Source organism: Bison bison, unplaced genomic scaffold (genome assembly GCF_000754665.1).
Source record: "Bison bison bison isolate TAMUID 2011002044 unplaced genomic scaffold, Bison_UMD1.0 scf7180017864320, whole genome shotgun sequence".
Lineage (NCBI taxonomy): Eukaryota > Metazoa > Chordata > Mammalia > Artiodactyla > Bovidae > Bison > Bison bison.
In genome coordinates, this window is record NW_011494892.1 from 616,051 (window position 1) to 633,758 (window position 17,708).

General features: G+C 44.6%; 1 protein-coding gene across 6 annotated transcripts in view; it reads left to right on the forward strand.

Moving 5' to 3' along the window:
• The window catches only part of LOC104997998 (E3 ubiquitin-protein ligase HERC2), a 236,357-nt gene extending 226,547 nt beyond the window's left edge, over positions 1–9,810 (forward strand). For all 6 annotated transcript variants that reach the window (XM_010852986.1, XM_010852983.1, XM_010852982.1 and 3 more), the window contains 7 exons: positions 4,960–5,101; positions 5,225–5,419; positions 6,063–6,175; positions 6,781–6,971; positions 7,848–7,953; positions 8,219–8,431; positions 9,104–9,810. In XM_010852986.1, the coding sequence (XP_010851288.1) occupies positions 4,960–5,101; positions 5,225–5,419; positions 6,063–6,175; positions 6,781–6,971; positions 7,848–7,953; positions 8,219–8,431; positions 9,104–9,376 (1,233 nt within the window). In that variant the 3' untranslated portion in view covers positions 9,377–9,810. The remainder of the gene's footprint in view (positions 1–4,959; positions 5,102–5,224; positions 5,420–6,062; positions 6,176–6,780; positions 6,972–7,847; positions 7,954–8,218; positions 8,432–9,103) is intronic.
• Positions 9,811–17,708: the final 7,898 nt, after the last annotated feature.

Genomic DNA, 17,708 nt, shown 5'->3' on the forward strand with positions numbered 1-17,708 from the left:
GCCGCCGCCACCGCCACTCCGGCTCCATTATTAGGTTTTAAATACTTCAGTTCATAAGTGCAGAAGGCTGATGGCTGCAGATCGTCTAATTTAGGCAGTTGGGTGTTCTTGGGTCTCAGGCTTGCCTCAGACATGCACGGGCACCATGCTGGGGCCAGTGGCCTAATGTGGGTGTCCAGGCCCAGGGGCCCTGGTCGTCTGGGAACCTAGATAACCTGGAATCTGCACTAGGCACATTTTTCAGTCATTGTGTGCTTGATGACTCTTTCTTTCTCGTCTTTATATCCCTAGTACCTTGAGTTATGAGTCTTTTGGGTGCATGTCTGAACAGACGTGACTAGATAAGAATAGATAAGAGGGCAAACAGATTTTATTGCACAGTTTTTAAAAGACGTATAAATACCCTTCGGTGCAGTGTACAGTGCTCGTTGATGTCGGAGCAGCCACTCCAGCTACAGAGACCCTCAGGCGCCGGAGCCAGATTCTCCTCAATTCAGGCTTTCATACCCACTCTTAAAATTAGGAAGAACTTCCACAAAGATGGAGATAAAATAGAGCAGAGCGGTGGAGGGGACAGTCTGTGAGTCCAAGTTGAACGCAGACACCAGTAGTCACCCAGAAAGGTGATGTAGGTGACCTCTTCCCTGTACTCTCCCAGGGCTGCAACTTTTGTGGGGATGCCTGTGGAGAGATTTTCTTACTTTATGTTAAAAGTGCCCTAGAGACACTAAAAGTAGGCTGTGTTCTTGGAGGGTATTTCTGTTTGAATTTGATTTAGTTTTGTAACAGGGTCTAAAAATCAGTGTATATTAAAATTTTATTATAGATAATGAATGAGCACATTTCCAAAAATTTAGAAAATTTAAAGACAATTAAAACTACCTATATTCCTGCTGTTCAGAGATAGCAGGTACACAACCCTGTCCTTTCAGTGTCCTGGCTGTATTCATAGAGCCATGCTCCTTCGTAGCGGCTGAGAGTATCAGGTTGTGTTAACTGGCACTGTAAATGGAGGTGATGTGATCTTTCAAGTGGGAAGCAAGTCTGTGTCTTACTTACCCTCACAGAGGAACACATCCTCTTCCTTTCTGTAGCTCATTTCCCCCCCAGGTATTGTATGCCTTAGAGAGCTGCTGAGGCTAAATGAAATGACATATGAGAACGTGCAGCTGAATGTGTGGCATGTAGGAAAACTCACTCCATGGGAAACTGTTGTTATTATTATTGTCATTGTTCTTTTAGTCTTAAGATTGATAATTTCTGCAATAAGGAAAATTAGTTGTTAAACTCAGCTGAGAACTCACAAAGAAGTTGAGGATGATGAGAGTTTAGCCAGAGGAGTCAGTGTAAAAGTACATTTTCAGAATCATTTTTCCTTAACTTCTCATTTTGCCATCACTTCAGACTGAGCTTCCTGGGTGATTCTGAAGCACAGCCTGAGATGCAGGCTGCAGGGTTACTTAGTCCACTGAGTAGCTGAGTAAGGGCTTGAGGCCATTGTTCTGATCTGTTGAGGCATCTTACTAGGTTGGTGCAAAAATAATTGCAGTTTCAGACCCTGAATTTTAAATCAGTATAACTAGACTCAAACACATCTTTATTAATCAGAATAGAAACCATTACTATCAACACATTTTTGCCGATGAGAAATAAGTTTGTTTATTCCTGTAGCATAAAAATCCATTCCTCAGGATTTGACAAGCTTTTGGGAAGCATTTTCTGCCTTCTGCTGGTTGTGGAAGTGTTTTCCCTTCGCTCAAAGTTGTTGACATGCTTGAATAAGTGGTATCAGTTGCCGAGAGGTCAGGTGAATATGGCAGTGAGGCAGAACTTCATAGCCCAGTTTGTTCAACGTTTGAAGCATTGGTCGTGCAACATATGGTTGCGCGTTGTCACGGAGAATTGGGCCCATTCAGTTGACCAGTGCTGGCTGTAGGCGTTGCAGTTTTCAGTGCATCTCATCAATTTGCTGAGCATGGTTCTCAGATGTAATGATTTTTCCAGGAATCAGAAGGTGGTAGTGGATCAAACCAACAGCAGACCACCAGTGACCGTGACCCTGTTTTTTGGTGCAAGTTTGGCTTTGGGAAGTGCTTTGGAGCTGCTTCTTGGTCCAACCACTGAACTGGTCATCACTGGTTGTCATATAATCCACTTTTCATCTCACATCACAATCCAATCGAGAAATAGTTTGTTGGTGCATAAAGTAAGAGAAGATGACACTTCAAAATGACCATTTTTTTGATTTTCAGTCAGCTCATGAGGCACCCACATACTGAGTATTTTCACCTTTCCAATTTGCTTCAAATGCAAAATGACTGTAGAATGGTTGATACTGAGTTCTTGGGCAACTTTTTGTGTAGTTATGAGAGGATCAGCTTTGATGATTGCTCTCAGTTGGTCATTGTCAACTTCCGATGACCAGCCCCTATGCTCCTCATCTTCAAGGCTCGTCTCCTTTGCATAACTTTTTGAACAACCACTGCAATGTACATTCGTTAGCAGTTCCTGGGCCAAATGCGTTGTTGATGTTGTGCGTTGTTTCTGCTGCTTTACAACCCATTTTGAACTTGAATAAGAAAATCACTTGAATTTGCTTTTGGTCTAACATCATTTCCATCAGTTCAGTTCATTCGCTCAGTTGTATCTGACTCTTTGCGACCCCATGAACCACATGCAGCACGACAGGCCTCCCTGTCCCTCACCAACTCCCGGAGTTCACTCAAACCCATGTCCATCAAGTCAGTGATGCCATCCAACCTTCTCATCCTCTGTCATCCCCTTCTCCTCCTGCCCTCAATCTTTCCCAGCATCAGGGTCTTTTCCATTGAGTCAGCTCTTCGCATCAGGTGGCCAAAGTATTGGAGTTTCAGCTTCCACATCAGTCCTTCCAGTGAACACCCAGGACTGATCTCCTTTAGGATGGACTGGTTGGATCTCCTTGCAGTCCAAGGGACTCTCAAGAGTCTTCTCCAACACCACAGTTCAAAAGCATCAATTCTTTGGCACTCAGCTTTCTTTAGAGTCCAACTCTCACATCCATACAGGACCACAGGAAAAACCACAGACTTTTGTTGGCAAAGTAATCTCTCTGCTTTTTAATGTGCTCTCTAGGTTGGTCATAACTTTCCTTCCAGGAGTAAGCGTTTTTTAAGTTCATGGCTGCAGTCACCATCTGCAGTGATTTTGGAGCCCAAAAAAATAAAGTCGGCCACTGTTTCCATTGTTTCCCCATCTATCTGCCATGAAATGATGGGCCCGGATGCCATGATCTTAGTTTTCTGAATGTTGAGCTTTAAGCCAACTTTTCACTCTCTTTCACTTTCATCAAGAGGCTCTTTAGTTCTTCACTTTCTGCCATAAGGGTGGTGTCATCTGCATATCTGAGGTTATTGATATTTCTCCTGGCAATCTTGATTCCAGCTTGTGCTTCCTCCAGCCCAGCGTTTCTCATGATGTACTCTCAGTCAGTCGTGTCCGACTCTTTGTGACCCCATGGACTGTAGCCTACCATGCTCCTCCATCTGTGGGGATTCTCCAGGCAAGAATACTGGAGTGGGTTGCCATTTCCTTTTCCAGGAGATCTTCGCAACCCAGGGATCGAACCTGGGTCTCCCGCATTGCAGGCAGACGCTTTACCATCTAAGCCACCAGGGAAGCGATAACGTACTCTCGTTTAAAATAAATATTAAATAAGCAGCAAGTAATAAATCATTAGCAAAAAACATAAAGCAAGAAATGCACGTTAAAATGAAGTATAACATAACTACATTTATTTAAGAATGTATTCCAGTGTCAAATGGCAAATTTCAACAGTGCAAAACCACAGCTACTTTTACATCAATCTGGATAGCTTATGATAAGAAACTCAGGTGGGATAAGTGCTCATACTTGGAGACACAGTGACCCCAAGGGTTGAATAGAATCTGTGCAGGTGAAAAAAGGACAGAATGAAGATTCTGTTCTGGCCAAGCTGGTGCATCCAGGTCTGGTCTCAGAGCCACTGGATGTGATCCTCCCAGGGCTGATGGTCTGCTTAGAGGCTGCTTTCAGGTATCCTGTCTCTTCGTCATGGAGACGATGCTGCTGCTGCTTCTGCTGCTGCTAAATCGCTTCAGTTGTGTCCGACTCTGTGCGACCCCATAGACAGCAGCCCACCAGGCTCCCCCATCCCTGAGATTCTCCAGGCGAGAACACTGGAGTAGGTTGCTATTTCCTTCTCCAATGCATAAAAGTGAAAAGTGAAAGTGAAGTCGCTCAGTCGTGTCCAACTCTTAGCGACCCCATGGACTGCAGCCCACCAGGCTCCTCCGTCCGTGGGATTTTCCAGGCAAGAGTACTGGAGTGGGGTGCCATTGCCTTCTCTGCATGGAGACGATGGGTAAGGTTAAATACAGTGCGAGGATAAACCAGGTTGCAGTTACTGCCTACTTGAGCTGCTTGCAGCTTTCCCTGTGGTCTGTGCTCTCTTGATAGACGCCACCCGTCCTGATGTGCTGTGTGTGCTGGTGAGCGGGCCCTGGCCTGGCTGACACAGCTGTCTAGCAGGCAGCCTGTGTCAAGGGCGGGAGAGAGAGGAGCTCAAAGCTGGTCCTTGGGGTCCTCAGCAGGTGTAGGTGAGGAGACGAGGACAGGAGTTACTCTTGGGAGGTCCAGCTGCCCTTCATGTTTGCACAGGCATGCTCAGGTGGCTGTACTTGAGTTTGCTGGGTGCTCACAGTGGCCTGAGGTTGTAGGGGTGACACCAGGAATCTGAGTGCTGTTTGTTATCTGTAGAGGGACCCCACCGTCACCCCCACTGTGACCAGGACAGGGCAGGCGAGGGTAGCAGGAGGGATGATCAGTTGCAGAGCACTGCTTTGGATGCAGGGGTTCCAGGGCTGGTCAGTTTGTGAAGATGGCACCCATGTGCTTTCTGCTGTGGACTTTGTTATGTATTTTCCTTCTTTCTGTCTCTAGGTCAAGCGTTCAAGAAGTAAAGGGGGCCTCGCGGGCCCTGATGGGACCAAGTCTGTCTTTGGGCAGATGTGCGCTAAGATGACCTCGTTCAGTCCTGACAGCCTCCTCCTCCCACACCGCGTCTGGAAGGTCAAGTTTGTGGGTGAGAGCTCGCGTGTGTGGAGGGATGTTGGTGTGAGAGGAGAACTGGAAGACCCCCCAGATGCTCCCCAGGGGGCTCTGATGGAGTCAGTGACTGTGAGCTGCTGACCCTCCTTTTCCCTAGGTGAATCTGTGGATGACTGTGGTGGTGGCTACAGTGAGTCCATAGCTGAGATATGTGAGGAGCTGCAGAATGGACTCACCCCACTTCTGATCGTAACACCCAATGGGAGGGACGAGTCGGGGGCCAACCGGGACTGCTACCTGTTCAGCCCAGCTGCCAGGGCGCCTGTGCACACCAACATGTTCCGGTTCTTGGGTAGGCCTCTCGTGTGGATGCAGTGCTGCAGGTGTGCAGCTCCATGTGCTCTGCTTAGTGTAATGGCTGCTGTCTTGGGACTGGTGGTGGCTGTTGTAAATACCTCCCTTAGCTTCCTCAGTGTGTAGCTGCAGGGACATGCAGAGCTGGACCATTAGCAGCTGTGTGCTAAGGACCAGACGGTGCCTTTGTCGCTTAGAGGATCTGAGATACTGTGTTTCTGCATCTTAAACATATCCAAAACTTGGGATCACATCTTAGAGAGTCTTTACATTTGGCCAGGCCCTCCCTCCTGGTGAGGGTCAGCTTCCATCACTCATGGCACTGCCTCCAACTACCTTGAGAAGCTCCAGCTGTCTGCTTTGCCATATAAGGAACAAGGATTAGCCACTGTGGCTACAACTGTTGGTGGAAAGAGCAGAAGAGTCATAGACTTAGTCCGTAGGAACAGAAGCAAGTAATGAACCTTAGTGTACGGTATAAGGCTGCACGGACAGACTAAGTCTCTGGGAATCGGGGCAGCGTTGGTTTGGAAGGCACTGAGGCCCCAGTGCCGAGCTCATCTCCACTGTGTGCTTGAGTGGACTGGGCACTTTGTCATCAGCACCAAGTATATCCTGTCTTCTGTGCTTTGAATGAGCAGGTGTGTTACTGGGTATTGCCATTCGGACTGGAAGTCCCCTGAGTCTGAACCTTGCTGAGCCTGTCTGGAAGCAGCTGGCTGGGATGAGCCTCACCATTGCAGACCTCAGCGAGGTAAACTCCAGGAGGGAGAGGACAGAGAAATGGGACTCACTGTGTGTCCAGTGCAAAGCATGGTGGGGGTCACCTGCGGTCTGGTTAAGAGGCATAGCCTGCCCTGAGATCCCAACAGACTCATGATGATCAGTCTGCTGGCCATCGGGTAGCAGAGTGGCGGTGTGGACACAGGCCAACCTGTTTCTAGAACTTGATACCTGCTTTGTGGGCTTTGCCACTTGTACAGTCTCGTCAGATGAGAAAGCTTGCTGTCTTTCCTGTGGCACAGCTGAGCGCGTGGGCAGGCAGCTGGGGGGCAGTTTAGGCTCCTGGGACCTCTCCAGGGTGTGGTTCCCTCAGTGCAGGTGGGACTCACCTCTGACCAACACAGTCACTCTCAGCAAGTGATTTTAAGGACTTCCTTGTTGCAAACTCTTTCTTCAGCTCCATGGGTGAAAACATTTCCCTGCTGCTTCTTCTTTATTTCCTGGCACATGCCACAGCCTTGCCACAGGCTCCAGGCAGATCGAGACCCGGCATGACCATGTATGGGATGTGAACAGGGGCCTGGGGCAGAGGAACAACCCTGGCTCAGTAGATGAACTCCCTTCTTCCCTTGAAAGGTCGACAAAGATTTTATCCCTGGACTCATGTACATCCGTGATAATGAAGCGACCTCAGAGGAGTTTGAGGCCATGAGCCTGCCCTTCACAGTGCCTAGTGCCAGCGGCCAGGACATCCAGCTGAGCTCCAAGTACACACACATCACTCTGGACAACCGTGCAGAGTATGTCCGGCTCGCAATAAACTACAGGTGTGTGACAGTCTGCCTTCCAGAGTTTCAACTCAATAAATAGCAAAAATAGCAGAAAATGGTTTGCTTGGGTGGCAGCTTTTTTTCCATAAGTAAAATTTAATGGAGTTGGCTCCAGCAATTGCTGCCTGCAATCATCAAAGCTTCCTTTGTAGTCAGGGTCAGAGTACTTACTGTTCTCACCTGAGATTCCTGGCTCTGGCTAGAACACCGGGGTGAGAAGTGCCCTGTTGGGCTCTGCCAGCAGAGGTCCCGGGGCCTCTGTGTGCCGCCTTTCCCGGGGCAGGGCTGTGTTCGGACGGTCTCCACCCCTCACGGGGCCCTCGCACTACCGCTCAGTTGTGTTTGCTGCATTGCAGACCGGTGGCACCATCCATGACCTCTGCCCACTGTCCCCTCAGTGTGGTCTTTGGAAGCCTTGTCCTCCAGAATCATCCAACTGGGTGTTGGGATGAGGCCCAGTGTATCACGTGGGCTTTGCTTGCTGAGGGGCAGTCCTTGCAGGTATCCTGTGTCGTCCACCTGTGTTCATTTCTGTCTCATGCCCTAACTCGCCAGTCACGAGGACCTTGGATACAGCATTGACTTTCAGAAAGTTCTTAGCTTGGCTGTTGTGGGACCTGACTCTCTGACTCTGCATGTCTAATTCTGGCTCCTTCCTGGGAAGGAGGGAAAGATGGAGAATTGTGTCTTGTAATGGGTATAGCTGTGGCTCATTTTTGAAGTAGAATTCTGTGGGCCAGTCTCGCTTCTCAGTCCGTGAGAAGCTTTGAGACTCTGTGTCTGCAAAGCGCACACCTTGCCCGTCAGCATAATGAGACTTGGCATGAGTAGGTCATGATCTGCATGAAATGCAAAGTGGATGTTTTCTTTCAGACTCCACGAATTTGATGAGCAGGTAGCTGCCGTTCGTGAGGGGATGGCCCGAGTCGTGCCTGTCCCTCTTCTCTCTCTGTTCACCGGATACGAATTGGAGACGATGGTATGCCCACCCCTTCGCTGTGCTTCCCTGCAGCGCCCTTCTCGTGGTAATCCACTGAATCAGCACCACCAGTTAACCTCTCAGTTAAATCTCGCTCTTGGAGGTCTGAGATGTGCTCATGCCTTTTGAGTGAAGTAAGACGTGCTCAGGAAGCGAGTATTCACTGCCTCCCACCCCTCCCCTCCAGCCGCTCTCACCTGACCCTCCCCACCCCAGCCCTGGTAGAAAGCTGTGGTATGCTGATGTGAAGTGTGTCCCTCCACAGGTGTGTGGCAGCCCAGACATCCCTCTGCATCTTTTAAAGTCTGTGGCAACGTACAAGGGGGTGGAGCCCTCTGCGCCCCTGATCCAGTGGTTCTGGGAGGTGATGGAGTCCTTCTCCAACACTGAGCGCTCCCTCTTCCTTCGCTTCGTGTGGGGCCGCACAAGGCTGCCCAGGACCATCGCTGACTTTCGGGGCAGAGACTTCGTCATTCAGGTGTGGCTCCTGCATGTCCTTTGGGAATCAACTGAGAGTCATGCCCCTCACACAGAGCTCTGCCACAGATGAGAAAACAATTCTTTCCTGTTACATGGTTTTCCTACCCTCTGGAAACAAAATGAAAAACACTTAACTTCTCTGATATGAGAGCTCAGAATTTTATGACTACAGGTGTTGGGTACCACTACCTACTTCTAAAAAATGTATCTGGCCACCCCCAGAATATGCTGCTATTAAGTCAGCATATTCTAGATTCTGAGCACATACATCATGTAAAAAAGCATTTGTTTGAGTCTCTGGTTGAATTAGGCGAATCAATAAATAATGCTCCTTACTGAGAAAAATCAGAGTGCCCATTCGATTGAGGATAAGAGTTCTGCCTTGAGTTCTTACTGGTCAGAATCAGGCTCTGTTTACCTGCCAGCCCCTGGGGGTGAAATCACAGCAACCAATTGCTATTTTTTACTGAAAGTCCTAAGAATTAATGAGTTGTTCCTTTTTATTTCTGAAATTGACTAGATGATATTTTTTCTGATATTTTGTTATTCTTAGCCAAAAACATCATGCTGTATGTGAATGAGAGTCAACTCTAATGAACGTAATAAAACAGATTGCAGTTTTACCTGTCCTGTACATGGTCTCTGATTATTTAACATTTTTCATTAACAGGTATTGGATAAATACAACCCACCTGACCATTTCCTTCCTGAATCCTACACATGCTTCTTCTTGTTGAAGTTGCCCAGGTATTCCTGTAAGCAGGTGCTGGAGGAGAAACTGAAATACGCCATCCACTTTTGCAAGTCGATAGACACAGATGATTACGCTCGCATAGCCCTCACAGGGGAGCCGGCTGCAGATGACAGCAGTGACGACTCGGAGAACGAGGATGTGGATTCATTTGCCTCAGATTCTACCCAGGATTATCTAACAGGACACTGAGCTGGATAAATGCCATCCACCACAAGACCCCACGAGACTGACTGAGACGGCAGAGTGCTACAGTTTAGAGTTCAGGGTGTGATATGTGCCAGGAGATGGGTTAGTCCCCTAGTGTGTGGGATATCAATTGGAGAGTTAGCCTTGCACTTGGAAACTGTTAAAAGGGTCTTCTAACCCACAGTGCTGCATTACATGTAGGACGTGTTTACTAAAGTGCGTAAAGGTTTTAACATGAATATTGAATTGCAGCATCCCCGAAAATGAATAAAAAGCCTTTTCCCTTGTGGGTGCAATAGATATTTTCCCCTTCCTTTTAAATGTTGTGCATTGCCTTGATTGTACATTGGAAATACTGTGTAACAATGAAATCCTATTATAAATATTTCAATTAATTTTACTCGAAATTTGTTATTAAAAGTTTTTTGAACATTAAATGATCAGTATTACTTGAACGCATCCAGAAGTTATTTAAACCAAACCAAACAAAAAGGCTGCCAGCTCCCCTCTCCTCCCCAGGTGCTCACGCCAGCATTTGCGGTGTGTGACTGGAGCCAAGTCCTCTCCATGAGCAGTGTCGTCACTTCTGTCATGGACAGCGCTATATATAATGTTTGTGTCATGTTTATGCCTAAATTTTAATTCTCTATAAATAAAACATTTGTCACAAAATTGCAAGCTGATCTTTCTATATGGTTAAAACTAGCACTGGTGGATATACTACCACCAAAGTATAGATTAGTGTTTGATGCAGCACAAGTTAAAATGATTCCAGTCTAATTAGACTTTTTTGGTTACAGAACCAAACTCATTACAGTGACGGCGGGAGTGGTCATCAGGAGCCGGGAGAGGTTTAGGGGAGTGGCTGGGGTTAGGAACCTCTCCTGCCCTCCATGCCATCCACCTGGGCAACCATGGCTCCCGTAGGCCTGGGGGCGAGGGAGTGTTTCTGGCCCAGTTGGCCATCGGGTAGGATTTGAGCTGCTTGTTTCGGGATCATGTGTCTAGTACGCTCTGCAGTGAGAAAGACTGAGATTGCAGTAGGAAGATTGGTCAGCAGGCCTGATGCAGTGGAACTTAGGGTAAATGGTACCAGATGGAGGCCAGAGGTAAGTGTTTTATGTTGGGAGACTGCTCAGGGATCCAATGTGTTACATTAAAAGATCCAAAGAGAAATTTCCTTCTGGGCAATTATTCTTGACCAAGATTGTTATAACATTTTTCAGCTTGTATTAAAGTTTCCATAAGCTGTGAGATTCGTTTTTTAATCACCATCCTTTTTGTTGTTTGTCAGTCAGTGGACACAGTAAGTATTTATTGAACTTCCCTACTGGTCCTGCAGTTAAGAATCTGCCTGCTAGTACAGGGGACATGGGTTCGATCCCTAGTCTAGGAGGGTTCCACACACTGGGGGGCAGCTAAGCCTGTACGCCACTACTACTGAAGCTCACGTGCCGTAGACCCTGTGCTCTACAAAAGAGACACCACCAAAATAAGCCCGTGCACCATAACCAGAACGTAGCTGTCACTCACACAACTAGAGAAAAGCCAGAGCAGCAACAAAACCCCAGGGCAGCCAAAAATAAAGGTTTGTTTTTTTTTTTTAAATAAATACTTATTTCTCTCTCTCTGCATCTGGGTGGGCTAGTTTTGGCTGCATGGTTCTGGACTGTGAATTGGTAGGGCTCTGCTTCACATGCCCTTCTGATGACTCAGGGTAGGAGAGCAAGTAAGAACAGGTATAGCCTGCACTCAGGCCTGAGTCCTTGTCAAGGTGTCCAGAAAGTCATCTTTTCCAACTACATATCTGCATGAGGCCAAATTATCTTCATATCCTTCAGTCAAGACATTATACGGGTATTTTTCCTGTTTTCCTCCAAGAGTTTTATAGTGTAAAACTCTTAAAACTATAAAATCCATTTTATTTTTATGTATGGTGTTAGGGGTTGCAGGAGACATGGGTTCCATCCCAGGGTTGAGAAGATCCCCTGGAGAAGGAAATGGCAACTCACTCTAGTATTCTTGCCTGAGAAATCCCATGGACAGAGGAGCCTGGCTGGCTATGATTTAGTGACTAAACAACCACTAAACAACATGGTATTAGGGAATGTTCTAATTTCATTCTTACACATGTAGCTGTCCAGATTTCCTAGCACCAATTAGTAGAAGAGGCTGTCTTTTCTCCAATATGTATTGTTGCCTCCTTTGTCAAAAATGAGGTGACCATAGGTGCATGAGTTTATTTTTGGGCCCTCTCTCCTGTTCAGTTGATCTGTATTTCTGTTTTTGTGCCTGTGCCATACTGTTTTGATGACCATAGTTTTGTAGTATAGTCTGAAGTCAGGGAGCCCTGATTCCTCAGCTCCATTTTTCTTTCTCAAGATTACTTTGGCTATTCAGAGTCTTTTGTATTTCCCTACAAATTGTAAAATTCTTTGTTCTGGTTCTTTGAAGGTAATTTCACAGGGGTTGCATCGAATCTGTTGATTGCTTTGGGTAGTATATTAATTTTCATTATATTGATTCTTCCAATCTAAGAACATGGTATAGTTTTCTATTTGCTTGTGTCCTCTTTGTTTCCCTTCATCAGTACTTTATAGTTTTCTGAGTACAGGTCTTTTGTCCCTTAGGTAGATGTATTCCTAGATATTCTATTCTTTTTGTTGCAGTGGTAAATGGGATTGTTAATTTCTTTTTCTGCTCTTTCATTGTTAAGTGTATAGGAATACAAGATATTTCTCTATCTTAGTTTGTATCCTGCAACTTAACCAAATTTATTGATGACAGAAAGATCTTTTTTGACCCACCTCCTAAAGTAATGAAAATAAAAACAAAAATAGTTGAGACCTAATTAAACTTAAAAGCATTTGCTCAGCAAAGGAAACCATAAACAAGATGAAAAGAACCTTCAGAATGTGAGAAAATAGTTGCAAACAAGCAACAAAGGATTAATTTCCAAAATATACAAACAGCTTATGGAGTTCAATATCAAACAAGCAATCCAATTGAAAAATGGGCAGAAGACCTAAACAGACATCTCTCCAAAGAAGATGGCCAACAAACACAGGAAAAGATGCTCAACATCACTGGTAAAAAATCTGCCTGCCAGTGCAGGGGACTCATTAGAGAAATGCCAAATCAAAACTACAGTGAGGTACCACCTCACACCAGCCAGAATAGCCATCATCAAGAAATCTACAAACAATACATGCTAGAGAGGGTGTGGAGAAAAGGTACCCTTCCTGCACTGTTGGTGGGAATGTAAATTGGTGCAACCACTGTGGAGAACAATATGGAGGTTTCTTAAAAAGCTAAATATACATGTATAATTTTGGCTGAATTATATTGTATGGCAGAAACCAAACATTGTGAAACAGTTTTCCTCCAGTTAGTAAATTTTTAAAAATTAAAAAATTAACTTTCCTTGCTGATCAATTTGCATCAGATATAATTTATAATCATAAATCTTAAGTTTATAATTATATCTATAATTTATAATGTATTATAATCTTATGTAGCTTATGTTAAACATAGGCACAATGAGAGTATTAAAGCTAAACATAGAATTATCATATGACTTGTCATATACCCTGAGAAAACCATAACTCAAAAAGATACATGTACTCCAATATTCATTGAAGCACTATTTAAAATATCCAGGACATGGAAGCAGTCTACGTGTCCACCAATAGATGAGTGGATAAAGAAGTTGTGGTACATATATCCAATGGAATATTTGTTGTTTGGTCTTTTAAGTCATGTCTGACTCTCTTACGACCCCATGGACTGTAGCCAGCCAGGCTCCTCTGCCCATGGGATTTCCCAGGCAAGAATACTGGAGTGGGCTGCCATTTCCTTCTCTGGGGGACCTTCCCAACCCAGGAGTCAAACCACTATCTCCACTGTAGGCATCAGGGAAGCCCACAATGGAATATTACTCAGCCATTGAAAGGAATGAAGTTGAGTAAGTTGAAGTGATGTGGATGAACCTAGAGCCTGTCATACAGAGTGAAGTAAGAAAAAACAAATATTGTATGTTAAATGTATATATATAGAATCTAGAAAAATGGCACTGGTGAACCTAATTGCAGACAGGAGTTGAGGTGCAGATGTAGAGAACAGACTTGTGGAAATGGGGGGAAAGCAAAGGTGGGAATGAATTGAGAGAGTCGCATTGACATATACGTGACCATGTGTGAAACAGACACCTAGTGGGAAGTTGCTGTATAGCATAGCACCGGGAGGTCAGCTTGGTGCGCTGTGATGGCCTCGAAGGGTGGGGTGGGGTTGGTGGTGGGAGGGAGGCTCATGAGGGAGGGGATATATGTATACATATGGCCGATTCACAGTGTTGTACAGCAGAAACCAATACAATATTGTAAAAACTTTTATTAAGATTGTCCCTTGATATCTGCAGAAAATTGGTTCCAGGTACCCTAAGGCTACTAAACTGGATGCTCAAGTCCCTTATGTAAAATAGTGCAACATTTGCATATAACATTTGTATATCCTCTCATACACTTTAATATACCTATAATATATACTTATAATACTTACAATACATATTTGTAATACCTAATGCAGTGTAAATACTATGTAAATTGTCAGCACACTCAAATTTTGCTTTTAGGAACTTTCTGGGATTATTTTTCCTGAATATTTTTGATCTGAGGTTGGTTGAATCTGCACTGGTGGAACCAATGGTGGAGGGCTGACTGTTGCACTTTTGGGCTGCAGAGGCAAAAATGAGAATTTGGTTATCTTAAGCCAGAGTAAAGAGACTGATAAAAATATAAATGCGATTCACTAATTTTTTTGTTTTGGAAAATAATTTCTCAAAATAGTATTCGTGTTAATAAAAATTGCCTTATTTTTAGTTTAAAATGGATAATTTAGAACAGTGTGGAGATTCCTTAAAAAACTGGAAATAGAACTGCCTTATGATCCAGCAATCCCACTGCTGGGCATACACACTGAGGAAACCAGAAGGGAAAGAGACACGTGTACCCCAATGTTCATCGCAGCACTGTTTATAATAGCCAGGACATGGAAGCAACCTAGATGCCCATCAGCAGATGAATGGATAAGAAAGCTGTGGTACATATACACAATGGAGTATTACTCAGCCATTAAAAAGAAAACATTTGAATCAGTTCTAATGAGGTGGATGCAACTGGAGCCTATTATACAGAGTGAAGTAAGCCAGAATGAAAAACACCAATACAGTATACTAATGCATATATATGGAATTTAGAAAGATGGTAACAATAACCCTGTGTACGAGACAGCAAAAGAGACAGTGATGTATAGAACAGTCTTATGGACTCTGTGGGAGAGGAAGAGGGTGGGAAGATTTGGGAGAATGGCATTGAAACATGTAAAATATCATGTATGAAACGAGATGCCAGTCCAGGTTCGATGCACGATACTGGATGCTTGGGGCTAGTGCACTGGGACGACCCAGAGGGATGGTATGGGGAGGGAGGAGGGAGGAGGGTTCAGGATGGGGAACACATGTATACCTGTGGTAGATTCATTTTGATATTTGGCAAAACTAATACAATTATGTAAAGTTTAAAAATTAAATAAAATTAAAAAAAAAAACAAGCTTCAGTAACATAAAAAAAATTTTTTTTTCACTTTTACATACTAACATTTTCGCTGTTTACCCTATCCTCACCTTGTGGGACTATTAAAAAAATTTTTTTTCAGTTTTAATTTTCTAATATGGTAACTTGATAAATATAATTCAGATAAAAATCATTGAGGATCTTAAAAGCTTTAGGAGTGAAAAATGTCTTGAGACCCAAACTGCTGCTTCCTGGGGAGGACAGCTGCCCCCACACCAGCTCACTTCCAGTGTTATGGCCCTGTCCACAAGCTTTTGCACAAAGCATACTCACTATGAGCTCTTTTTCTTTCTTTCTTTTTTTAGTTTCAGAAGCCCTGAAGGATTATCTATTTCCTCTTCTGGTGGCACTGATGTGACCCCAAGTGCCAACTTTGCCTCCATGGTGCAAGTGCATGCCCAGTGGAAGCCAACAGCACCTGATCCCCTGCTCTCTCTTTTAGGTGGCTTGGAAGGAAAGAGCCTTTGGAGGTATGATGATTTCTCCAAGCAGTGACAGCCAGCCCTAGTGTGGGACGCTGGAAACTGCAGTTGACATGCTGGCTCTAGAGTGGGGAGTGCTGGACACTGTCCTAGTCCTGGGACCAGGCCCCTTCTCTTTAATGATGGGCTGCAGTGGTGCTGCTGGCATGCTGCAGGGGCGCCCTCCACCTAAGTGAGGGGTAGGCCCTCTCCAGTGTAGGGAGCTCAGCCAGGTGGGCCTCATCTCAGCCACTTTTCAAAGTTTTTTTTCCCCTTATACACAAATGAGACTCTTCTGAGGAGGTCTGCATGATGAGTTTTCCTCTAGCTCATTACATTAAAAGAAAAAAAAAAAAAGACTGTTAAAGCAGTCTCAGATTCATAGCAAAATGGAGCAGAAAGTATAGAGAATTCACACATGCCCCTTGTGCCTGCAGATGCATAGCATTCCCACTATCAACCTCTGCAACAGAGTGGTACATTTGCTACAATTGATAAACCTACATCAACTCCTCACTGTCACTCAACATCCACAGTTCACATTAAGGCTTACTCCTGGTGGTGTTAGATTCTAACGGTTTGGACAAATATATAATGAAGTGTTTCATCACTTTAGTGTCACACAGAATAGTGTCACTGCCCTAAAAATCCTGTTGTTGTTCAGTCGCTAAGTCGTTTCCAGTTCTTTGCAACCCCATGGACTGCACCATGCCAAGCACCTCTGCCCTCGTCTATCTCCAAGAGTTTGCTCAAATTCATGTCCATTGAGACCATGATCTAACCATCTCATCCTCTGCCATCCCCTTCTCCTTTTACCTTCAGTCTTTCCTGGCATGAGGATCTTTCCCAATGAGTCAGCTCTTGTGACCCATGGACTGTAACACTCCAGGCTTCTCTGACCATCACTAAATATACTCTTACCATTCCATTCAGCAATTGTGTTTCCTGGCACTTATTCAAAAGTTCAAAGTACATTTACACAAACACCATGGGTTACACATGGTAATGTATATGTTTCAATGCTACTGTCAGTTCGTCCCACCCTCTCCCTGCTGCCATGGCCACAAGTCCCTTTTCTATGTCTGCATCTCTATTCCTGCCCTGCAAATAGGTTCACCAGTACCAGTTTTTCTATATTTCATATATATGTATTAATATACAGCAGTGTGTACATGTCAATCCATCTATCCCTCTCCTCTACTCCTCTCCCCCGCTAACTATAGGTTTGTTCTCTAAGTCTTTGAGTCTGATTCTATTTTGTAGATAAGTTTGTTTGTGTCATTTTTAAAGACTTTGCATATGTGATATCATATGATATTTGTCTTTCTCTGTCTGACTTAATTCACTCAGTGTGATGATCTCTAGATCCATCCATGTTACTGCAAATGGCATTGGTTCTTTTTAATGACTGACTAATATGCCACTATTCCATTACATAATATTCCATTAAGGACATCCTGGAATGAGAAGTCAGGTGGGCCTTAAGAAGCATCACTACGAACAAAGCTAGTGGAGGTGATGGAATTCCAGTTGAGCTATTTCAAACCCTAAAAGATGATGCTGTGAAAGTGCTGCACTCAATATGTCAGCAAATTTGGAAAACTCAGCAGTGGCCACAAGACTGGAAGAGGTCAGTTTTCATTCCAATCCCAAAGAAAGGTAATGCCAAAGAATGCTCAAACTACCGCACAATTGCACTCATCTCACACACTAGTAAAGTAATGCTCAAAATTCTCCAAGCCAGGCTTCAGCAATATGTGAACCATGAAATTCCAGATGTTGAAGCTAGTTTTAGAAAAGGCAGAGGAACCAGAAATCAAACTGCCATCTGCTGGATCATGGAAAAAAGCAAGAGAGTTCCAGAAAAACATCTATTTCTGCTTTATTGACTATACCAGAGACTTTGACTGTGTGGATCACAATAAACTGTGGAAAATTCTGAATGAGGTGGGAATAGCCGACCACCTGACCTGCCTCTTGAGAAACCTATATGCAGGTCAGGAAGCAACAGTTAGAACTGGACATGGAACAACAGACTGGTTCCAAATAGGAAAAGGAGTACGTCAAGGCTGTATATTGTCACCCTGCTTATTTAACTTATATGCAGAGTACATCATGAGAAACGCTGGGCTGGAGGAAGCACAAGCTGGAATCAAGATTGCCAGGAGAAATATCAATAACCTCAGATATGCAGATGACACCACCCTTTTGGCAGAAAGTGAAGAAGAAATAAAGAGCCTTTTG